We start from the raw sequence: 18,605 nt of genomic DNA, 5'->3' as shown, positions 1-18,605 counted from the left end.
ATTTTCCTCTGTTTGCATAAAATCGTTTTGTGGTGTGGGAAGACAAGCAATAAGTGAGCCTCAAGTAACTGAATAAACCCTGTTTTCCAGTTCTAATTTGTAAGTGTACTGCATGCATAATCTTGTTTAAAGTGACTTCTCAAAAAATATTTTTTTTTTAAATGTTTTGTGGAAATTGTCTAATTCCATTAAATGTCTGATGGAATGGGTGTGTTTTGAAAGAAGTCCCAATTTCCCTGTAAAAGCTTGGACATAAAACAAGAAGTCTGCAACTTTTTTTTTTTTTTTTTTTCTTTTTAAAATTGAAATGGTGTCATCTTATTTTTTCTTCTTGTTCTCTTACAGCTGACACAACACCTTTTTTAATATTTCCTCACATCTTTCTAGGCTAATGGACATTCACACTGTCTTCCTGTGAATTGTTGCCTTTTCTTTCTTGCCTGCAATACCCAGACCTGGATTCAGTTTTAAAATTTCAGCATGTATTTCATCATCAATCAGTAAAATGGAAGGATTGCTTTTCTTACACATGGCATCATCCAGTTTCCCAGCTGATGAGATAGCAGTTGCTTAAAGCCCAGCCAGTCACAAGCAAGTCATTTTCATTTTGAATGAAAAATGCTTAGTTAGATTATCTATCTTTTACTCAGTAGAATAAAAATACTGAAAAATTGCTGGATTTTAAAATTTTTTGCAACCTTTTCACTTGGTCCTTTAGTTACTAAAAAGTAAAATTTTAAGAAGGTGCGGACAAGCAAACATTCACATCTACTTGTTACCCAAGCACTGCCTAAAAAAAAAAAAAATTGCTGTTTTCTACTTTTATGTTTCCTTAAGCAAAAGTTGTTGAATACTTAAATATCTTGAGGCCCATTACAAAAGCACATCAGTAAAGTTATGAAATAGCCTGAGATGATCAGAGGAGCGGAAATTTTATTTTCCTGCTGAAGAGTATTAGAAACTTGTAGAAGAGAAGCTTCTTATTAACCTTAGTAAAGAGAAATAAAGCAAAGTGGATTTTCGCTGCCCAGGGTAAAGCTCCAGTGAATCTGTGGGCTCTGTCTGTTGCAAGTATTTTCCTTCCAGAGAGAGAGGTAAAACCTAAAGAAGCTGAGAGAGTAAGCATAGGATTTGCTGTGAGGGACCACTGAGAATAAAAGACAGCAGATGTATTCCGTGCACTTGGTATTTCCAAGGGTGAAAAATTGATTCAGGGGCAAGTTCTGATTGGAGAAAGATTTTAAGAGGAGGTGTTGGGTTGCCATTGCATAATATTGCATCAGTTTTATTGGTGTTAGAAGTAAAATTTTAATTCTGCTATTTTATTCTTTTTTTGTTCAATTGTTTGTAATTTGGTAATTAATTTGTGAACTAAATTAGTCAAATTTCCAATTCTCTGAGGGTGTAGCTACAGGAATAAATGTAAACATCTGGTCCCAGTTCTTTTCAGTTCTCTCATCCAGTAGTGTATTTTTCATTACTTGGGGAAGGAAGCTGTTTATATATGCTTAGGACTGATTGCTTGGGAGTATAAAGTTAAACATAGAGTTGTAAAGATTGCTGTTTGCCTTGGAAGAAAATCAATAAATTTGCTGGGTAATTTTTGTGTAATCAAATTTAAAGTTCTTTGACTTTCAGCCTGGTCCCTGTCCTAAAGGCTGGATATAACCTGATGTTCATTAATCTTCAAAGCTAAATATTTGAGGTGTCAGTGGTGTAGACTTCAGTCATGATATTTGGATGCAGGCCATTAGTAGCTGCCAGTAAGGAAAAGAAAACAATAATAAGTGAGTAGCCTGCTACAGACACAAATGGAATGTTCTGCTTGGAGCAAGCATGATTTTAATGGCATTTCTTCACAGAATGAGATTTTTAACCTCTTCCCTAAAATACTCTGCCTGTAAAATAATGTCTAAAGCATTCATTGATTATTGTCGGAGTGTTGAGATTTTCATATTGTTCAATTAGCTGTGCTGCACCCTTAGTTCGTCTTTCCTCAGAGGGCTGATAAGTCATTTTATTCCTTTAGTTACTCATTATTTTACTTTACTTACTAATTTATCACTTATTTTTTCATATAGCTCTTTAATGCGTTGATGTCATGTTACAGACACTGAAAATGCAAAGACATAAAACATTTTTTCTCACATTAAATCCAGAATTACTTTTCCAAGTAAGCACAGGCTTTGTGATAGAATCTCTCTTAAGAAATGAGTTCTAAAAAAATACTTTTCTTCCTGTGCTTTCAATGCATTTTCAGAAGTAATATTAGTCATTTTAAATGTTTGCAATGTTCTGCATATCAGAGAGTAAGATTATAATCATAGTTTATGATAGATTATATTTGTGTGCTTTCTGCTGAAGTTGTGAGCTTGAGGTTTACACTGTTGTATCTTGGAGAAGAAACAGTCAGAGAGTACTGAAAAACACGTCTAGTATTGTTTTGTGTAGATTCTTACATCATTGTGCAGTATTTGAGTACTTTCTGTTTTGTGCTAAATGCTTAACTCCTATTATGCATGAAGTGTTATACACTGTAAATAGACGCATCCCAAAGTTTAAGATAACTTATATCAATAAAAAGAGAAGTCTGGGGAAAAACAAGGAATTTTTACTTGTAGGAGCTCTTTGCTTTAAATATGTTATAACAAAACCAGATAAATTTCTGTATTATGCAAAAGCATAGCACATCTAAAATTAGAGTACCTGTCAGTTGCAGTGCTTGGGAACATTTCTGGATACATTTAAATGACAATTTGAGAAGGCATATAAGTGTCACTGTAGAGTCCAAGGAATAAAACTTTCACAATTAATTACAGATGTATATCAGTGCCATGCCAGAACCTGGATCTCCCCTGCTATGAGAGCTGTAAGATGTGTGGAAATGATGCCATTAGTCTCAAGGCAGTGGTGACTTTGAATTAGTCATCAGATTTATATTCTGCTAACACATAAGGATCAACAAAAGGGGAGATTATACTTTATCTGAAATTTTTACAGGCTGAAAAGCTTAAAGGCAGGCAGAACTGGTGACAGAAAGAGTGTGAGTGTAAAGCAAATAGCAATGTTGGGAATCTGAGAGCAGATTTCAAAAATCTGCTATATTCTGCAAATTAATGGAAAGTTTATAAGTGTTCAGTCCTAATCCAATTCTACCTTGATTATAAGCAATGTTAAGGTCTGATTGATTTTCAAACAGAGAAATGTTATGCTGGAGTTGATCACTTCGAATGACTTTGCACCTACCCTGAAAATATTACTTAACTGCACCTGCTTTATTTGAAAGGGTGTAATTGTTTTATCTGTGATCATTGATAAAATACGGTCTATTTCACTTGAATTTGGCAGAAACTTTTCTGGTTGAAAGACCTGCTGAACAGGAGGGACTTGTAAGTTTAATTAATTTATTGGGAAAAAAAAACCACAAGATTTTTGTAGGTTTTAACAATCTTGATTGAGACTGACGTGTAGGATTTTCCCTATCATTTTGCCATTGTATTGAAATTCAAGTTTTTATCAAGGCATTGCAGAAATTGATGAAAAGGTTCTGATTATGTTTAAGGAGCATTTCACAGAATGGCTGGATTGGAAGGAACCTCTGAAAATCACCTAGTCCAATGGCCCTGCTAAAGCAGGTACACCTGAAAAAGGTTGCACAGGATAACTTTGAGTTATGAAACTTAACTATTAATTACTGGATATATTGGCTGAACAACAACTTAAAGAGGGTTCACAACATCTTTTGGTTTTGGAACATAAAAATTCTAAACTGTTTATTTTCTTGTTCTTAGTCAAGAAATTCATGCTAAGAATCCATTCTTACTAAGAAATTGTTGCTTTTGTATTTTGCATTGTTTATGGCTAGTGTTTTTTAATTGAAAACTGTAATGTATAAATAATTGAGAGAAACGCAGCATAAATTCATGAGTATCTATGCAGAGGAAATATGCACTTTAAGCAGAATTTCCCCAATTGGTTTGCCTTCAGGCAGAAATAATTTATATTCAGATATAAAAAAAGAGAATGTTAATATTGCAAAATGAAGTACTAAAAAGGTTTAAAAAAGCAAAAGTTAAAATTGCTTATGAAATTTCATATACTTTTTGTGTGTGCGCAATTTGCAACTTTATTTTAATTACATAAAAATATAGTTTCTTTTTAGGAGATTCCTTAGAATATCCTGAATAAAATTCACCTGTGGGATGGGTGGCCCACGTGCACCTTCTACATTTGTAGAGCTTTGTGTTGTTATCTGTGCTGCAATTCTGCCAGTCCCACTTAAATAGCAAATCCTCCATGGTATAGTGTAGAAATGTCCTGCTTTACAATCTGATTGTGTAATTGTAAACAGCTGATAAATAAAACAAACTAGGGGGACAGCATTTGTGAGGAGAGTTTAATTTCTTCCTCACTACCTGTGGTGTGCAGAGCTGTCACTGATAACAGAGTTGCTGCACTTGAACGATCCAGCCTGTTTAACTATGTTACGTTTCCACTATAAGGTGTATGCCCAGTATCTCTGATCTCCATACCGTTGTATCCACAAGCCTAGGTGAGCCACTGGGTGAAGGCAACCTAAAATGAATCCCATTTCATCTTTCAGGAACAAAAGCAACTCAAATTATCAGCTAAAAGATAAGCTTCGTCTATCCTTTTGTCTGTGTTGGAGATTCCTTTCAGTAAGCAACTTGTCTTGTTTTAAAATGATACCAAATTATGTTTGTGATTTTTTTGATAAAACATCAAGCTCATCATGATCTTTCTCTTTCTTGTTATAATGAGATTTGTCATTGTGTGGACCAAAAAGAGGAAAAGTATTTAAAGATATAAATTCCTATGTAATGTTTTCTATATAGGATGCTTGTGTGCTAGTTAAAACATGACAGTGGCCTAAAGGAGAGTCACAGTTCTAGAGATTTAGAGATTATCTATCCTTTTAGACAGGAGCCCCAGCTTTGTTCTGCATTTGTACAGGACCATTTCCTCTGTGCTTCCACAGCACTTGTACTTGGTGAGGTTCAGTGTGTGCTGTGATAAACTAAAGCTAGATGAGAACATGCTGCTCCCTGGCCAAGCAGAGTGCTGCTGTCTCAACGTGTACAGCAAGTTCTGCCTCTCCATCTGGAGCTGGATCAATGTCTATCCTCAAGATATTAATTTTCTAAAAAAGTGGTGGGAACTTACTGTCCTGATGACTTCTAACCAAATTTGATTGAAACTCACTCCAAAAGCAGTTGAAGAACAGGATGATCATATGGGTTTGTACCCTAAAAGTGTCTTTTGTACTGTCATTGTCTGGAGAGAACATCCATATTTATATAACAGACCAAATCCAGTAGTAACCAAATACCATTGGTTTATTGTGATATTGCCCCCTTCTCACCCCAGATTCCATATCCCAAACTACAAACTTCTCAGATTTATTTTTAGTTATGATTTTTTTTTTTCCCGAACAAAAAAAAAAATGCATCTAGGAATAATTTAGATCCAGGAACATACTCACTCCAAATCCCTTGTCTTTAACTACATAAAAGTTTTGCTAAATTTTAAGTTCATACACTTGAAAAGAGTCTTCACATCAGGGAACTTTAAAGACAGAAAGAAACCTTCTGTTAAAGGGACATGAAATTCTGCATACCCAGTTTGACCATTTAAGGTACTTCCAGTCATTGTCTTTCACCAAATCAACTGAAGCTAGTTCTCCTTTGTTATTCTGCACTTACTCTGTCTCACAAAGCAGTTATATTATTTTCTGATTGCTTAAGAATTGTATATATAAGTTGGCTGGGAAATACTTGATTGTAGAACATAATTTAAAAAATTTAAGCAGCAAATTGCTAGGAGTTACTCTTTGGATATTCTGCTTTTCTCTGTCAGTCAGTAGCAGTCAGAAACAGCCATAAATCCTGCTAGATTCTTGGGAGGACAGATTGAACAGATTTATTAAATAATTGAGCTCATCCTCCTGCAAGTGCACAAAGAAGTTCCCCAATAGATGACATTTTATTATTGCAGGGTTGTTACTGGTACTGAACTAACAAGTACTGTCTCGAATTGATGTTATAGAAATTAGGAAAGTTTTCAGTTCAAATTAGCGCTGTCTTAAGAAAGTCTGAAAAAAGCTTCTTGCTTTTTTCATGAAACATGAAAGCAAAAGGGGCCTGTTAAGTTCATAAAAATATTTTTTATTAAATTATTTTTTATTCTTATTTTTAAAGGGTTTTTGAGGGTAATGAAGGTATTTGGAATAAGAGAACTCAGGGAGAATTCTGTAGTGCTCCTAAAAAGAAACCTTGTGAAAATGTAATACTTTCTGCATGATTTTACTTCAGTTGATTTTAATCAATGTTTATTATTAAACGCAGGGAAGTAAAAATATTCTTTACAATAAGAAAAAAATAACTTTCCCATATCCTTTCATGGTCACTACCACTTTCCTGGCCTAACTCGTCAAATGGAGACTCTTTTAGTTCTGCTATAACACCTGGGGACAGGTCGTGCTTTCTTATAAGCTCTTCAAAATATTCACAGCAGTGCACAGGTACTGATTCTAAATTCTGTCACTTGCATTATCATTGAAAGTTTTGACATATGAAAAAAAGATCCTAAATTAGTTTCCATTCCTAGGTGTTCAGTGATTGTAAAGTTCATTTTTAAGTAATAAAACTACTGTAAAAAAGCTATGTCTGTTTACTTGAACTATGAAAGATGTATCAGGAATATTTTAGAAAAAGCAATTGATGTGTGCTTGAATATAATATGTTGCACTCAGGTGAGCTGTTTATATAGGTACTTCTGTATGAATCATATTCTAAATATTTTTGGTATCCAATATTGCTCTGTTTGCTTTATGTGCATGTTCATAAGACTATGACATTTAATGAAGAGATCTTTTTAAAGTATTGATAGCCATGAGTAAATTATACTGTGTTTGATCTGTGTTAAAGATTCAAAGTCCAAGATATTTGAATAGAACTTAGAATAAAAATGTAATTAGGTTACTTCCCTAAAGTCTGATATATCTTTAAACAAGACTGCAAATGAAACTTTATTAAAACTTCAAATGAATTATTTCTTTGCTTTTTTAAATTCTTTTTCACTCTCTTCTCTTTCATGTCTATTACTGACATTGCTGCTTGTATTTTACCTGTCCTTTCCAGGGTATTTTAATTATTTACTGCTTAATGACTAGTACTGAGATGAAGCTGCCCTCTCACTCACAGGGGTTTTTTTTCTTTGCTTCAAAGCTTTGAGAGGTCTTGGAATACTGTAGCTGGGCTGGCAGTTGTCATCATAAACTCTCCTGGAGGCAGTGTTTCCTTTCAGTAATTGATAAAGGAGACTCTTTCCAGAGGTGCCTTTCCAGTGTCACTGAGAGCTGCCAGGGTTGCATGTCCTCAGCCCTTACCAATAATCTGGAGAAGCCATAGGTAAAGCAAACATGAAGCTGTTAATAAAAAATATATCTTACTCTTCAGAGAATCATTCAGGTTGGCTGGGATCTTAGCAGGTCATTAATCCAACTGCACTTCTGAAGTAAATCATCTACGCCACAGAACAGCTCCATTGCTGGAGCGCTGCATCTGATAATAAATTTATCATTGGAAGCCATGAAAAGTAAGGGGAACTGGGTGGAATCTGAATAAAATGTAAACATTGCCAAAAAAATGTACTTAAACCAGGGCAAGCATTTGACACATCTTAGCAAAAAAAAGTAATTGAGTGAAATTAATCTGCTTCAATGTCACTTTCTCTAGTTAAAAAATAATGATCATATTAATCTTTGAGGTTAAATACTAATATAATTTGTTTTCATTATTTCTATTGAAATTAAAAAACTCTTAAGTCCTGAAAAACAGAATTGCAAAGTATGTGCCGTGCATCCCTGAATTTTCTGCTCCCTTCCCTTTCTGCATTCGTCTATCCACCCATGGACATTGAAATATTTGTGAAACCTGAGATGGGAGCATCCCACTGAGCGTGGGCCTTCTCTTTTCCAGAGCCTGGAGCCTTACAGTGTGAGCTTCCTGGATACATTTTGCATCTTGGGTAGCCTTTTTGCATATGGAAAGCACTTTGATGCTCTGCAAGCATGAAAGAAAGCTTGAATAATACTGTGAAGCAGGAATTCCATTCTCTCTAAAATTGGGAGTGTGATCATTCCGCTAACGTTCAACATCGTTTGCAATGTTGTCCTCCAGATTAAAATTGATAAATAAACACTTTTTGATACATATGTATAATGAAACAAATCAGAAGGTGGCATCTGACAAAATGCTGCTTTCAGAAAATGTGTTAACCTAAAAAGAGAAAGGAATTTTAATTGTAAACCAGAATTTTGCATCTTAGTTCATCTGAATATAAGACAGACAAGTTAGTGGAATTTTTATTTGGGATCTGTTTTGTTGTAATTGTTTTCCCTTTTAGTGGTCTGCAGAACACCGTTACCAAAGCAGGTGTCATTTCAGCTGCCTGTGGGAAAACCCTCCTGTTTGCAGCTCAGGTGTGCTGGCAGCAGAAGGGGAAGGGATTAGAGAGCAGCCAGGCAACCAGAAGAGCCAGCATTATCCCTGCCTTGTGAGGTGGCTCTGGGAGAACCCTTGAAGCCAAGTCCTTTTCAGAACAGGTTTGATATCCCGAGTGCCGGTGGTGTGCTGCAGTGTCTGTGAACTGTCCTGCTGTGGGTTCTGCAGTCTGCACTGCCCTCTAGGTTTGTGTAGGTGCATTTGGAGTGCTTGAGCTTTAAGGCAAGTAATATAGGTCCTCAGAGGACAAGACTACATCTGCTCTAATGCTCACTGGATTACTGCAGTTATGATTTTCTTTTCAGACAACACACATTTGTTTAAGTAATGTAAACAGAAATCAGGTATCATCCTCTACAGTGCAGTACCTAGGACTAGCCTGGCAGTCCTTCATCCAGAGAAGGGAAGGTAAAATACTGTCCTTTTGCACTGCAGTCAGTCCACCAATGCTACATCTCAGGTCTTATGAAGCTCAACTTTCCTTTTCTCTCTTCCTTTCTGTCCTCAAGTGCCTTTCTTCTCAGGCGTGACTTCAGCTGGCCTTAGGCAACTTGGGCTCCAGGTGAGATCTACTGGTGTATTGTCAAAGCGGAGGAATAGTCAGAATACCCTGTGGTGAGCCAGTACGGTCATTGCACTATTCTTATGAACTGCCTACATCATTTTGCTAAAGGTCATGGTGGAATCTTTCCAAAAAAAAAAATAAAAATAAAAAATCAGCTTCTCTAATGTAAATTAATGTAAGGTTTTATCCATTATCTTAAAATACTCACTTTGCTAGCTGATGGTTGGTTTTGTTTGAGACGGACTTTGGAGAGTTATGAAACCGCAAAATTTTACCTTAAATCACTTCCTCAATTTTTTTCTTGGTTTTTTTTTCAGCTGGCACATGAATTCAGGTTATTGTATGTGAGAGCTGTCCCAGTGGCTTCTTTATACCTCAGGAGTGCAGGGTGTTTCAACTGAATGAGAGGTGTTTGCTGAATGAGAACCTTGGTTTATGTTTCTTGTGAACACGCCTCTATTAAACACTTTTGTAACAATTCTGTGGCAGACTTCAGTATTTCACCATGAGTAGTGTTGTCATAATTGAACATAGAAACTGAGCACAATACAAGTAGTTCAAGCAGTTAGACTGAAATGTAACATGTATCTTTTAAAAGATAATAGCATTTTTGGTTTTCATTGCCATTAACTGATGCTTCAACCAGATTTTGTGTTCTCATCGTATAGTGAAATAACTGATGGCAAAAGATGCTCTAGATTAAATATACTGTAATATACTCCAAGTTTATTTTTCCTTTAATTTGTTTCAATCTACAGTGGAATATTTTCTGAAACCCTTAACAACTGTTTGCAATTTAGAATTAAATGTGCTTCCTGCTTCTAGTGGTGCTGCTGGGGCTGGTTACCTAACAGACCTGTCACTTTTCTTGTGCGGTTGTTTCTGTGGCATTATTTTCATTGGCAATTGCACAAGCTGATAGAAAAGGAAATCATTAGGTGCTCTCAGTATTGCTGAGGCATGGAGCTAGAGCAGGTCAGTCACTGCATTTTGCAGATTGTGACATTTTAAATTACCTGTACACTACTGGAAGCGGTCTGTGGACCTAATTAACATCTCACCTAATTAAAGTCAGGAATGTACATAGAGAATTCTAGATCGTTTTGCACTGCCTTTATTTATTAAATACCACATTATTCAAATTTGAGTCTCTAATTTCAGTATTGAAAACTTCAGGTTTGTGTGCTGTTTTCTTAAGTGGGAGTAACTTTTTTTTTTTTCCTCCTTCAAGTAATCAATGCGCTGCTGAATGAGTTCATTTTAATGCACTCAATCATGCCTCTAATGTTTGTAGCTTACGGGCGCAAGCATCAGTAATGCAGGAATGTTATATGGCTTTAGTTTGGGCCATTTCATAAAATATTCATGGAATCAAAAATGTGCATCAAAATAGCGGCTGGGAGAATTACATTTATGTGCCTGCTTTTATGGCAGCTTCACATTTAAACCCATTTGTGTTAATATCTAGTCAATCTTTCTACTTAAAAAAAAAGGCAAAATAGTAGTCTCCATATATACCCCTTTTGGTTTGGTATCTATTTTGATATAACAAATCTGTATTTTTTGATTGGGTTTTAAGAAGGAGAATTATAAACAAACTTTTAGATGATCTAAAACCATTTCTCTTCCATGTTTACAAAATTACATTGAATTATTTTGCTTGAATGGATAGATTTTTTTACTTTGGAACAACTCAGTGAAAACTGTAACACAAATCTGTGTCAGAATGTCTTATATTTATATATAATTGTTTAAAACTTATTTTCTACTGATTTTTACTCTACTCTGTGACAGTCGTAACCTCCTGTATTTAATATTAAGCTATTGATGATGGGATTTCCTTTGTTATGCCCTAAATTATATTAAACTGTAAAAAATTATAAAAGTGTAAAATTTTAGTAGTGGTAATACATGTGTTGTAAGAGTTACCATTCTGGGTTTTGATTCCTTTTATAAGAAGAGAATAGAGATATCAGAGATTCTCTAACTCCATTTGGTATCCACTGAGATAAATTCTGCATGGCAGTGTGAGAATAAGTATGCAATTGCTATTAATGTTGCCAACTAAAAATAGCTTTACTGCTTTGTGTAACATTCTGAAAATAGATTTTTCAAACATGGATTTCCTAGAAATACCTTCTTGATTTTCTCTTTAAATTCCTAGACCTATAAAAATACATTTCTGCAAACTGTTTGAAGTGATCTCTTTTTTTTTTCTTTTTTCTTACTCCATTGTTTTTCCTCTCATTTTGCTTTTTTTGGGCTTTGGTTTTTTTCAGTTCATAATAAAAGTAATTTAAAACTCTGCCTTATCACTGCCTAAGTGAGATAAAAATGCTCTTATTCTCAGAAATGTTCTGCAATTGGCTAATTGCTTTCTTTTACTGTTTTTCAAGATTTTCAGATGGTGTCCTTTGAATGTCTGCAGCCAACACTTACAGCAGTTCAGTGTTTAAAAATTAGAAAGCTCTGGCCTGCTCAGTTCCAGATCCAGGGACTAAATTCACCAGTCCCCTGAAAAGACAATTTTCCCACAACATTTGAGTTTCACAGAAGCATCATGGATTAAATAAATAGATTGATGTGTCATTTGCCAATGGCAACAAGGGTTTGCAGTTCATTTTCATGGAAAAATGAATTCCAAAGTCTAAAACGTTTTACTTTTCATGGATTTGAGAAGTCTCCAAACAGTTTGTTTTATTTGAAAGTCTTCAGTAAGCAAATTCCAAGCCATGTAAGGGCTTTCATGCCAGGATTTCCGTCTCTTCCTTGTTTCAGAAACTAGCAGGTATTTTGGCTTTCTGTGCATCACTTTCTTTTTAGTATTTCTGTGAGCAGATTTTTTTACATTTTACTGCATAATCTTTCTTGATAATTCAGTGAAGCCAAATGTAATATAGATCCATTTGAATAGCACCAAAAAAAAAAAAAAAAAAAACAAAAACACATTACTTTATCATTTTTAAGCTTGGTGTGCAGATGGATTGTTTCCAAAGAGGTTTCATTGAGATCTGGCAAAAGGAGTGTCAAGTTACAGCTCTTAGGGTTAGGACAACTCTTGAGAACTATGGGGTGCATGGAATGTATTTCTAGTCTGATAGAAACTTTCTCAAGGGAATACTGCAAGAGAGGGAGCTTGGGTAAGAATCACCAAGTCTGATAGTTCTAACAACCTGGGCAACAGTCCTTAAAGTTGCAAGTTTTTTTTTCCCTAAACAATGTGTCCAGTTAAGTGATCATGTTACAGTGTCAGGAGAAACTCAGATGCTGTTCAGCTTCATGGTGATTTGCTGCTTCCCATTCTTGCTAAAACTTTTTGAGTAATGCATGTATCAAATTCTATCAAAGAATCCATTACACATGTAGTGTATCCCAATGACTCAAATGTATGATAATACCCTTTCAAAAGAACAATCAATTTTTAATGAACTTAGGAGTGAGTTCCAAGGAAGAGTCTGTATTTGCTTATGAGAAACCAAGTGAACAAAATGTTAGCTTTATCTATTAACCTTAAATGTTAACTTTCAATCATTTGTCACAAACCCAACATGAGCTTCTTTGGTACCTTAAATCTGCCTTTAGCAACTTGGAATTCTGTTGACTTCTGTGTTGCCTGTACCCTAGGAAGTTAGCTGAACTGGAGAGACAAAACCTCAAATTGGAAGCCTCTTGAGAATGGACCAGGGTTTTCATCTGGCTTTAGCAAATTTACAGCTCTATTTTCTGTCACATCTGCTGTGAAGGAGTCCATAAAAAGTTTGTACTGATTGTGATAATTTCCCTTTGCCTTTCTATTTGTTCAGTATGATGTCAAGCATGTGATCTTTTGGAAAGAATGTATAGAACTTTTCCTGTTTTCCAAGTGTTTTGGGCCATCTCTTCAATACCTGTCCCTAGCTGGAATGGAGCTGAATAAAACCTGCTGTCTGCCCTTTCACCTGACACTGCGCTCTTCAGCACCTGTTGTCTCTTCCAGCATTCTTACACGAATTGTAGTATAGAGCCATAAAATTATTTGTTGGTGACATTTAATTCATTGCATCTTTGAAAGAGGAGTTTCTTGTGCTTGTCTGTTGTAGTTGGATTCATTTTAATCATCAGAGAAACTTAATTTGAAAATAAATTTAATTCTAATAAAGATGAGTTACGTTTTATGTTGAAAAGTTGAAAGCATGGTTATAAAGGGGTAACATATGCAAAAGACAAATCTAAATTGAGTTAATAAGAGAAATCTGTCACAGCTGTTCTGCTGCCTCTAGGCAGGCTGGAGGCCTGGGGAGATGACCTCATTTTCTCTAGGAATGCTTAAAGAAAGATCCTTCTCCAAGCTTTTCTGCCTTCCTTTCCTACAACTGGGAAACAACTTTTCTCCTTCCTGGTTCTTTTTGCAGCTTGAATTCAACACTGTAAAAAATGAGATTGCAAAATATCAATAGTTCCTCATAAATCTCCTCTCAGAAGAGGTGTAAACCACAAACATCTAAATGAACTTATTTTATTATTTGTTTCAGCTCTTAATAGAAATACAGTTGATATATTGATGATCTATGGGACAAGGTTCCTCCATCACACGCACAGAATTATGGAGGCAGAGTCACATTCACAGTTCTCCCTGCTACAGAATAGTCTTTGCTAAACAAGATATTGTGACCAGAATGCTTTCTTTAAAATTATTTTTAATGTCAATAATCTTACCTGCTTGTCAGCAATACCCATTATGTATGAGAAAAAGTTTTTCTGTTCTTTCCAAGAGCTTTGAATTTTCATTGTCCAACAGGTATGGAAATCTCCTAGATTGAATTTTATGCATGGAGGTAAATCCATCTGAAGGTAGAGGAAAAATTACTTGAATGTGAAAATGAATTGAATTCTATCTTCAAACTTTCCTTTGCCTTAAGGATGTTTGAGTAACTTACATTTGAAGACCTTGGAGTGTATTACTCCAGGCTCAATAATTAATTTATCAATGGTAAATGCTCTTGCAGTAAATCTACTAGATAAACTCACCAGAGTTGGCCTTGCAATACCTGTTGAATAAATTACTTTGTATGATAATTCTTTTTTTCATTGATTAATTTGTTTGAATGAAGATTTGTAGTTTTCCCCACAGTTTTGATACCTTTATCCTCCACACTTTAAATCTTTCAGCACAGGTTTTCATTATGGAAAGCAAAACTTGAAGAATGGTTTCAGGTGTGATTATTTATGCATATATGTGATTTTGATGTATGAGAACCACAAAGGCTTCATGAATCTAGAACAAAGCTGTTTTTTAGAAGTCCTGACTTTGCATCTCTGGAACCATGCCCCTTCAACATTGGGAATATACAAAAGAAAGCTAATTAAAATATTTTAAATTTAAGTTAAAGCATTACCTGGTACTGTGAAACTTGACCGTATTTTCCAGCAGTCTCTGAGTTATGTATTGAAGAGTTTTGAAAAATATGTGAAATGTTTGGCTGCAACTTACTTTTAATGATAAAATTATCATAGACTCCGAACTTTAACAATTTTTGTTGATTGCACTGATTTTAATTATCCATTACATTTTTCAGGTCATGTCATGAAAGCTGCTGAGCATTTTGAAGCATTTTATCAGCTAACAGAGGGCTCAGCCTGGAAGGACCAGACCGGCCGCACTTACACTTCACTGGCATGTCAGCATCTCTGGAGAATTTATACATTGCTAGCAGATAAAATGCTAGAAAATAACGAACACCAAGAGGCCATCAAAACACTATTAAAAGCTTTAAAGATGGCAAAAGAAGGTAGGTGTAAAATAATGCTTTCCCATTTCTTCCTTCGATGTGCAGGCCATGATTTTCCCAAGAGTAAAGTAGAAAGTGTCAAGGGTTTGACTGGGTGATTATTTCCTATGAAACTCAAAGACAAATGCTATCAGTACATTTGCAGATCCCAATAAAGCAGAAATGCCTTCTTGGTGACAACAGAGAAACTTTTAGGTTCCTCAAAGCTTTATCCCCAAGGAAACCCTGACAACCTTGTGGGAACAGTAATATAAAACTGTGAATCCATAATCAGAAAGTGAGGTTATTGATAGAAGCTGAGATCACTGATTTTGATTGGCTAGTCACTGTTGATTTGGCAGTTTGGGTATCTGCTGGAAAAGTTACCTTTCATTCTACACAGTTACTTAATATTTGAAAAAAAATAGGTTTTTATCATAAGCAAACAAAATTTTCTATCTTATTATGCATAAATCCTTTTAAACCCAAAGTAAAAAATTATAGAATCACAGAACAACAGAGGTAGGAAGAGAAACCCTTGGAAGTCAAGGTTGTTCTGAGCAGGCTGCTTATGACTACATCCAGTCAGGTTTTACTGTTTCCACAGGTGGAGCCTCCATAACCACTCCGTAAAAGATTTACCACTGTTCAAACGCCTTCACAGTGAAGAAGGTTTTTGTTTAAATACGAATTAATTCAATATTTATCAGCAGATCCATTAGGTTTTTTTAATTTAATTACGTATGCTGAACATTTAATCTGTGACCCAGTCTTTGACTTGTAGTTGGAATAGATAGACTGTCAAAAATGGCAAAAAAATGAAAATATTTTCCAAATTTTAAAACAAGTTCTGTGATAAATAACATTATGACTGCATAGGTCGTAATAAAAGTTTGTAGTGTTTTCTACAGCTATTGTCTATAATATATGCTTAAATCACAGCTACAGTTAAACTCCTCCTCTTAATATTAGGTGTAGTAACTAGAAGGACTGCTGATGAAATTCCCTATGGATGTCTCCTTATTGCTAGTGAAAACTGCTGCATATTAAGTGATTGTCAAAATGGATCTGATGTCTTTCCAAAGCTTATTATGACCAGGCAGATATTCCAGTTCCCTTATTTCAGATTTCAAATCACTTTCCCAGCTTCCTGAGGCATGTATCACATATCACCATGCATGATATATGTGCTTTTGTTCTCGTTAAATTTAAGCTTTAGGAACTTCTTCTTGAGAAGTTCTCTAGTCCTCATTCCAGAGCCACACTGGATGTTATCTGTAATGTCCATTCTGTCCTTTTAGACCATCATTTGTCTTTTTGTATTTTAAGAATTAGGATTAGATATTACCTGCTTCAGACTGTCAAATTCTCTTAAGCAAGGAAGATAGTTCTTTATGTCCCTAGCAAATTTTAACTTACTATTCTTCTGTGAAACTGTATTTCTTATCCTTTTAAGGGATATTGAATATTGGAAAAAACCACCACGTTACAGGCTTTTAATAATTGTAAGTAACATGTTAAGTGCTATAGGTAGAGCACTGCTATGGCCTCAGTAATTATTATCATTCAGAGAGTTTCAGAACTAGGTGTAGGCTTCTGTATGTTTAGAGAGAAAGAGTCTACAACTGTAAGCAGACAATTTTCCTTTTCATTGTAACTATATTTATTTTTGTATTTTTCAAAATGCCTTGATATGCATTTATTCTTCAGGTTGATTTTTCGCCATTTATTGCGTTGGAGCAGATGGTTATTGAGCAACAGAAAAATTGGATTTTTGGCTATTTTTAATGTAATTTCATCTAAAGAGTGTATTTTACTCATGTTCTGGAGGGAAATTTGAACATAGCATGATTATTTAAGAACTACATAATTCATTTATATTTATTTTGGTATCAAATAGATGATCTTTTCTTGAGGGAGCCATGAAAAAAGACCAGCAAGCAGTGTTTGTTAGACCAGTATCAATGAAATAAAACCTGGCATGCAAAGGTGGGATGCACCTTAGCAACAGCCTATAAAGAATTTTCTATAAGTACTGCTTGCAAGTATAAGTTACCCATTTTTTAGCTATTTTACCCTACAGTAGCTAGTAAAACAGACAGGAGAATGAGAAAGATGAAAGTGGTCATCTGGTGGTTCTCTCTTGGTGTTTCACTAAGATTCACATTAGCGAAATGTGTGGGTCAGGATACATTTTGTATTTATATATTAAGGCTTATTACATGTTTGTAGCCACTTATATATTGAGGAGAGATAGAGAGGCTATTGTAATTTTCTAATGTGAAGACACTAGGACCATGATTAAACAATTCATGGTGGAGAACCTTACACATGCTAATTTGATTGTACTTTCTTACTGGGAGATTATTTTCTCTGACTTTGCTGAACTCCCTTGGTGAACTCCATAGTCTCTGTGTTTAATTACCACTGTATGTTTTCAGAAAGAGGTACATAGTGGGAGGTAAGGAAAGGGAAAAATTTACTACAGTATTTTAACACCTGTACATTATTTAAGAACCTGCAAGAGCTGTCTGTACCAATGTGATTTTGTTGTGATCATGCTGGTAACTCCCTTTAACCCTTCCTTTAGGAGGTGATACAAAGATCCAAGGAGAAGCAGCCTATTGCTTAAGTCTAGCATATCATTTTTCTGGAGAACATGAGACAGCATTAGCAGTAAGTTTATTCTTTGTTTTAGTCTTCTCAATGCCTTCCTCTTCTTCCTGGGCATGTTTGGCATTTGCAGAGTGGAAAAAACTTGGAGAGACATGGCTCATGGGCCTTTCATAACTTTATCTAGGTTTGTAGGCAGGGATGCATGTGGCTCGAGCATATGCGGTTCCAATAAATTCCAGAACTGATGGAGTCCATGTTTTCATGCTTGGATCTGTAGAAATAATATAAATTGACAGTTCAGGTTATATGTGACTAGCCTTCCTTTTCCTGTATATATGTGAATATCAAACAGTCTCTAGTTAGGTTTTTGTATAAAACACCAGTTTTGCAAATTAGTTTGGTACAGTGTATTTGTGAGCAACAATGAAAAAAATACCAGTTCACATGTTGAGATTGTTAGAACATCAGTAATTTAGAAGAAATGTGAATTGCTTTTGAAAAGCTATAATGCTGGTGCAGTTCCTGCTGTGGATACTTGAGTTCAAACTCCTCTTCTGATATTTCCCTTGAGCCCTAATAATTCTAAGACAGTGAGAGCTCTGCATGTGGAATTCTAGTCTAGAAGAAGGGTTTTACTGCTTCCTCATAGGTCAGTGTGAGAGGAAAGATAAGCAGCACCTTGATCCTTTTGTGCCAGTCATCAGTCATAGTCCTCCATCATCCTCTTAAAAATGATCTGTGGAAAATAAATTTGAATATTTGTTCATGATTGTTGCAATTAATCAGGTCAATAATTAATCTTTCTGTTTGTTCTTGTATCTGCAGAATGACTCAGTATTCTATTAATGAACTTGTTTTTTAGAGGTCATTCGTTGTGGGTATTTGTTGTGATGGGGTTTTTTTGTTGTTGTTTGTATTTTCAGAAGCAGACCAATAGAAGTCCCAGAATAAATTCAGCATGTGTATCAATATTACTTGCTTGGCTCTTGCAGTGTAGGAGGTGTTCTAGATTTCTGTCTGATTTCATTTTTGTTATGATTTTTTTTAGAAGTTATTGACCACCTTTATACATTATTCTTCAGTGCTGAATAAATGCTGAAAAGAGGGAGCCTGTTCTCAATGAATTATAATTAAACGTGTAGCTGAATATAA

At 35.1% G+C, this 18,605-nt stretch overlaps 1 protein-coding gene across 1 annotated transcript in view; it reads left to right on the top strand.

Annotated features, from left to right (window-relative positions):
- The window catches only part of TTC29 (tetratricopeptide repeat domain 29), a 68,124-nt gene that overhangs the window by 26,111 nt on the left and 23,408 nt on the right, over positions 1–18,605 (top strand). The window contains exons 5-6 of the mRNA XM_040065442.1: positions 14,646–14,858; positions 17,428–17,513. Of these exons, the coding sequence (XP_039921376.1) occupies positions 14,646–14,858; positions 17,428–17,513 (299 nt within the window). The remainder of the gene's footprint in view (positions 1–14,645; positions 14,859–17,427; positions 17,514–18,605) is intronic.

The sequence above is a fragment of the Hirundo rustica genome, chromosome 5, assembly GCF_015227805.2.
Source record: "Hirundo rustica isolate bHirRus1 chromosome 5, bHirRus1.pri.v3, whole genome shotgun sequence".
NCBI classification, from domain to species: domain Eukaryota; kingdom Metazoa; phylum Chordata; class Aves; order Passeriformes; family Hirundinidae; genus Hirundo; species Hirundo rustica.
The sequence above is the reverse complement of the archived record's forward strand: the minus strand, read 5'-3'. Positions and strand labels throughout refer to the sequence as shown.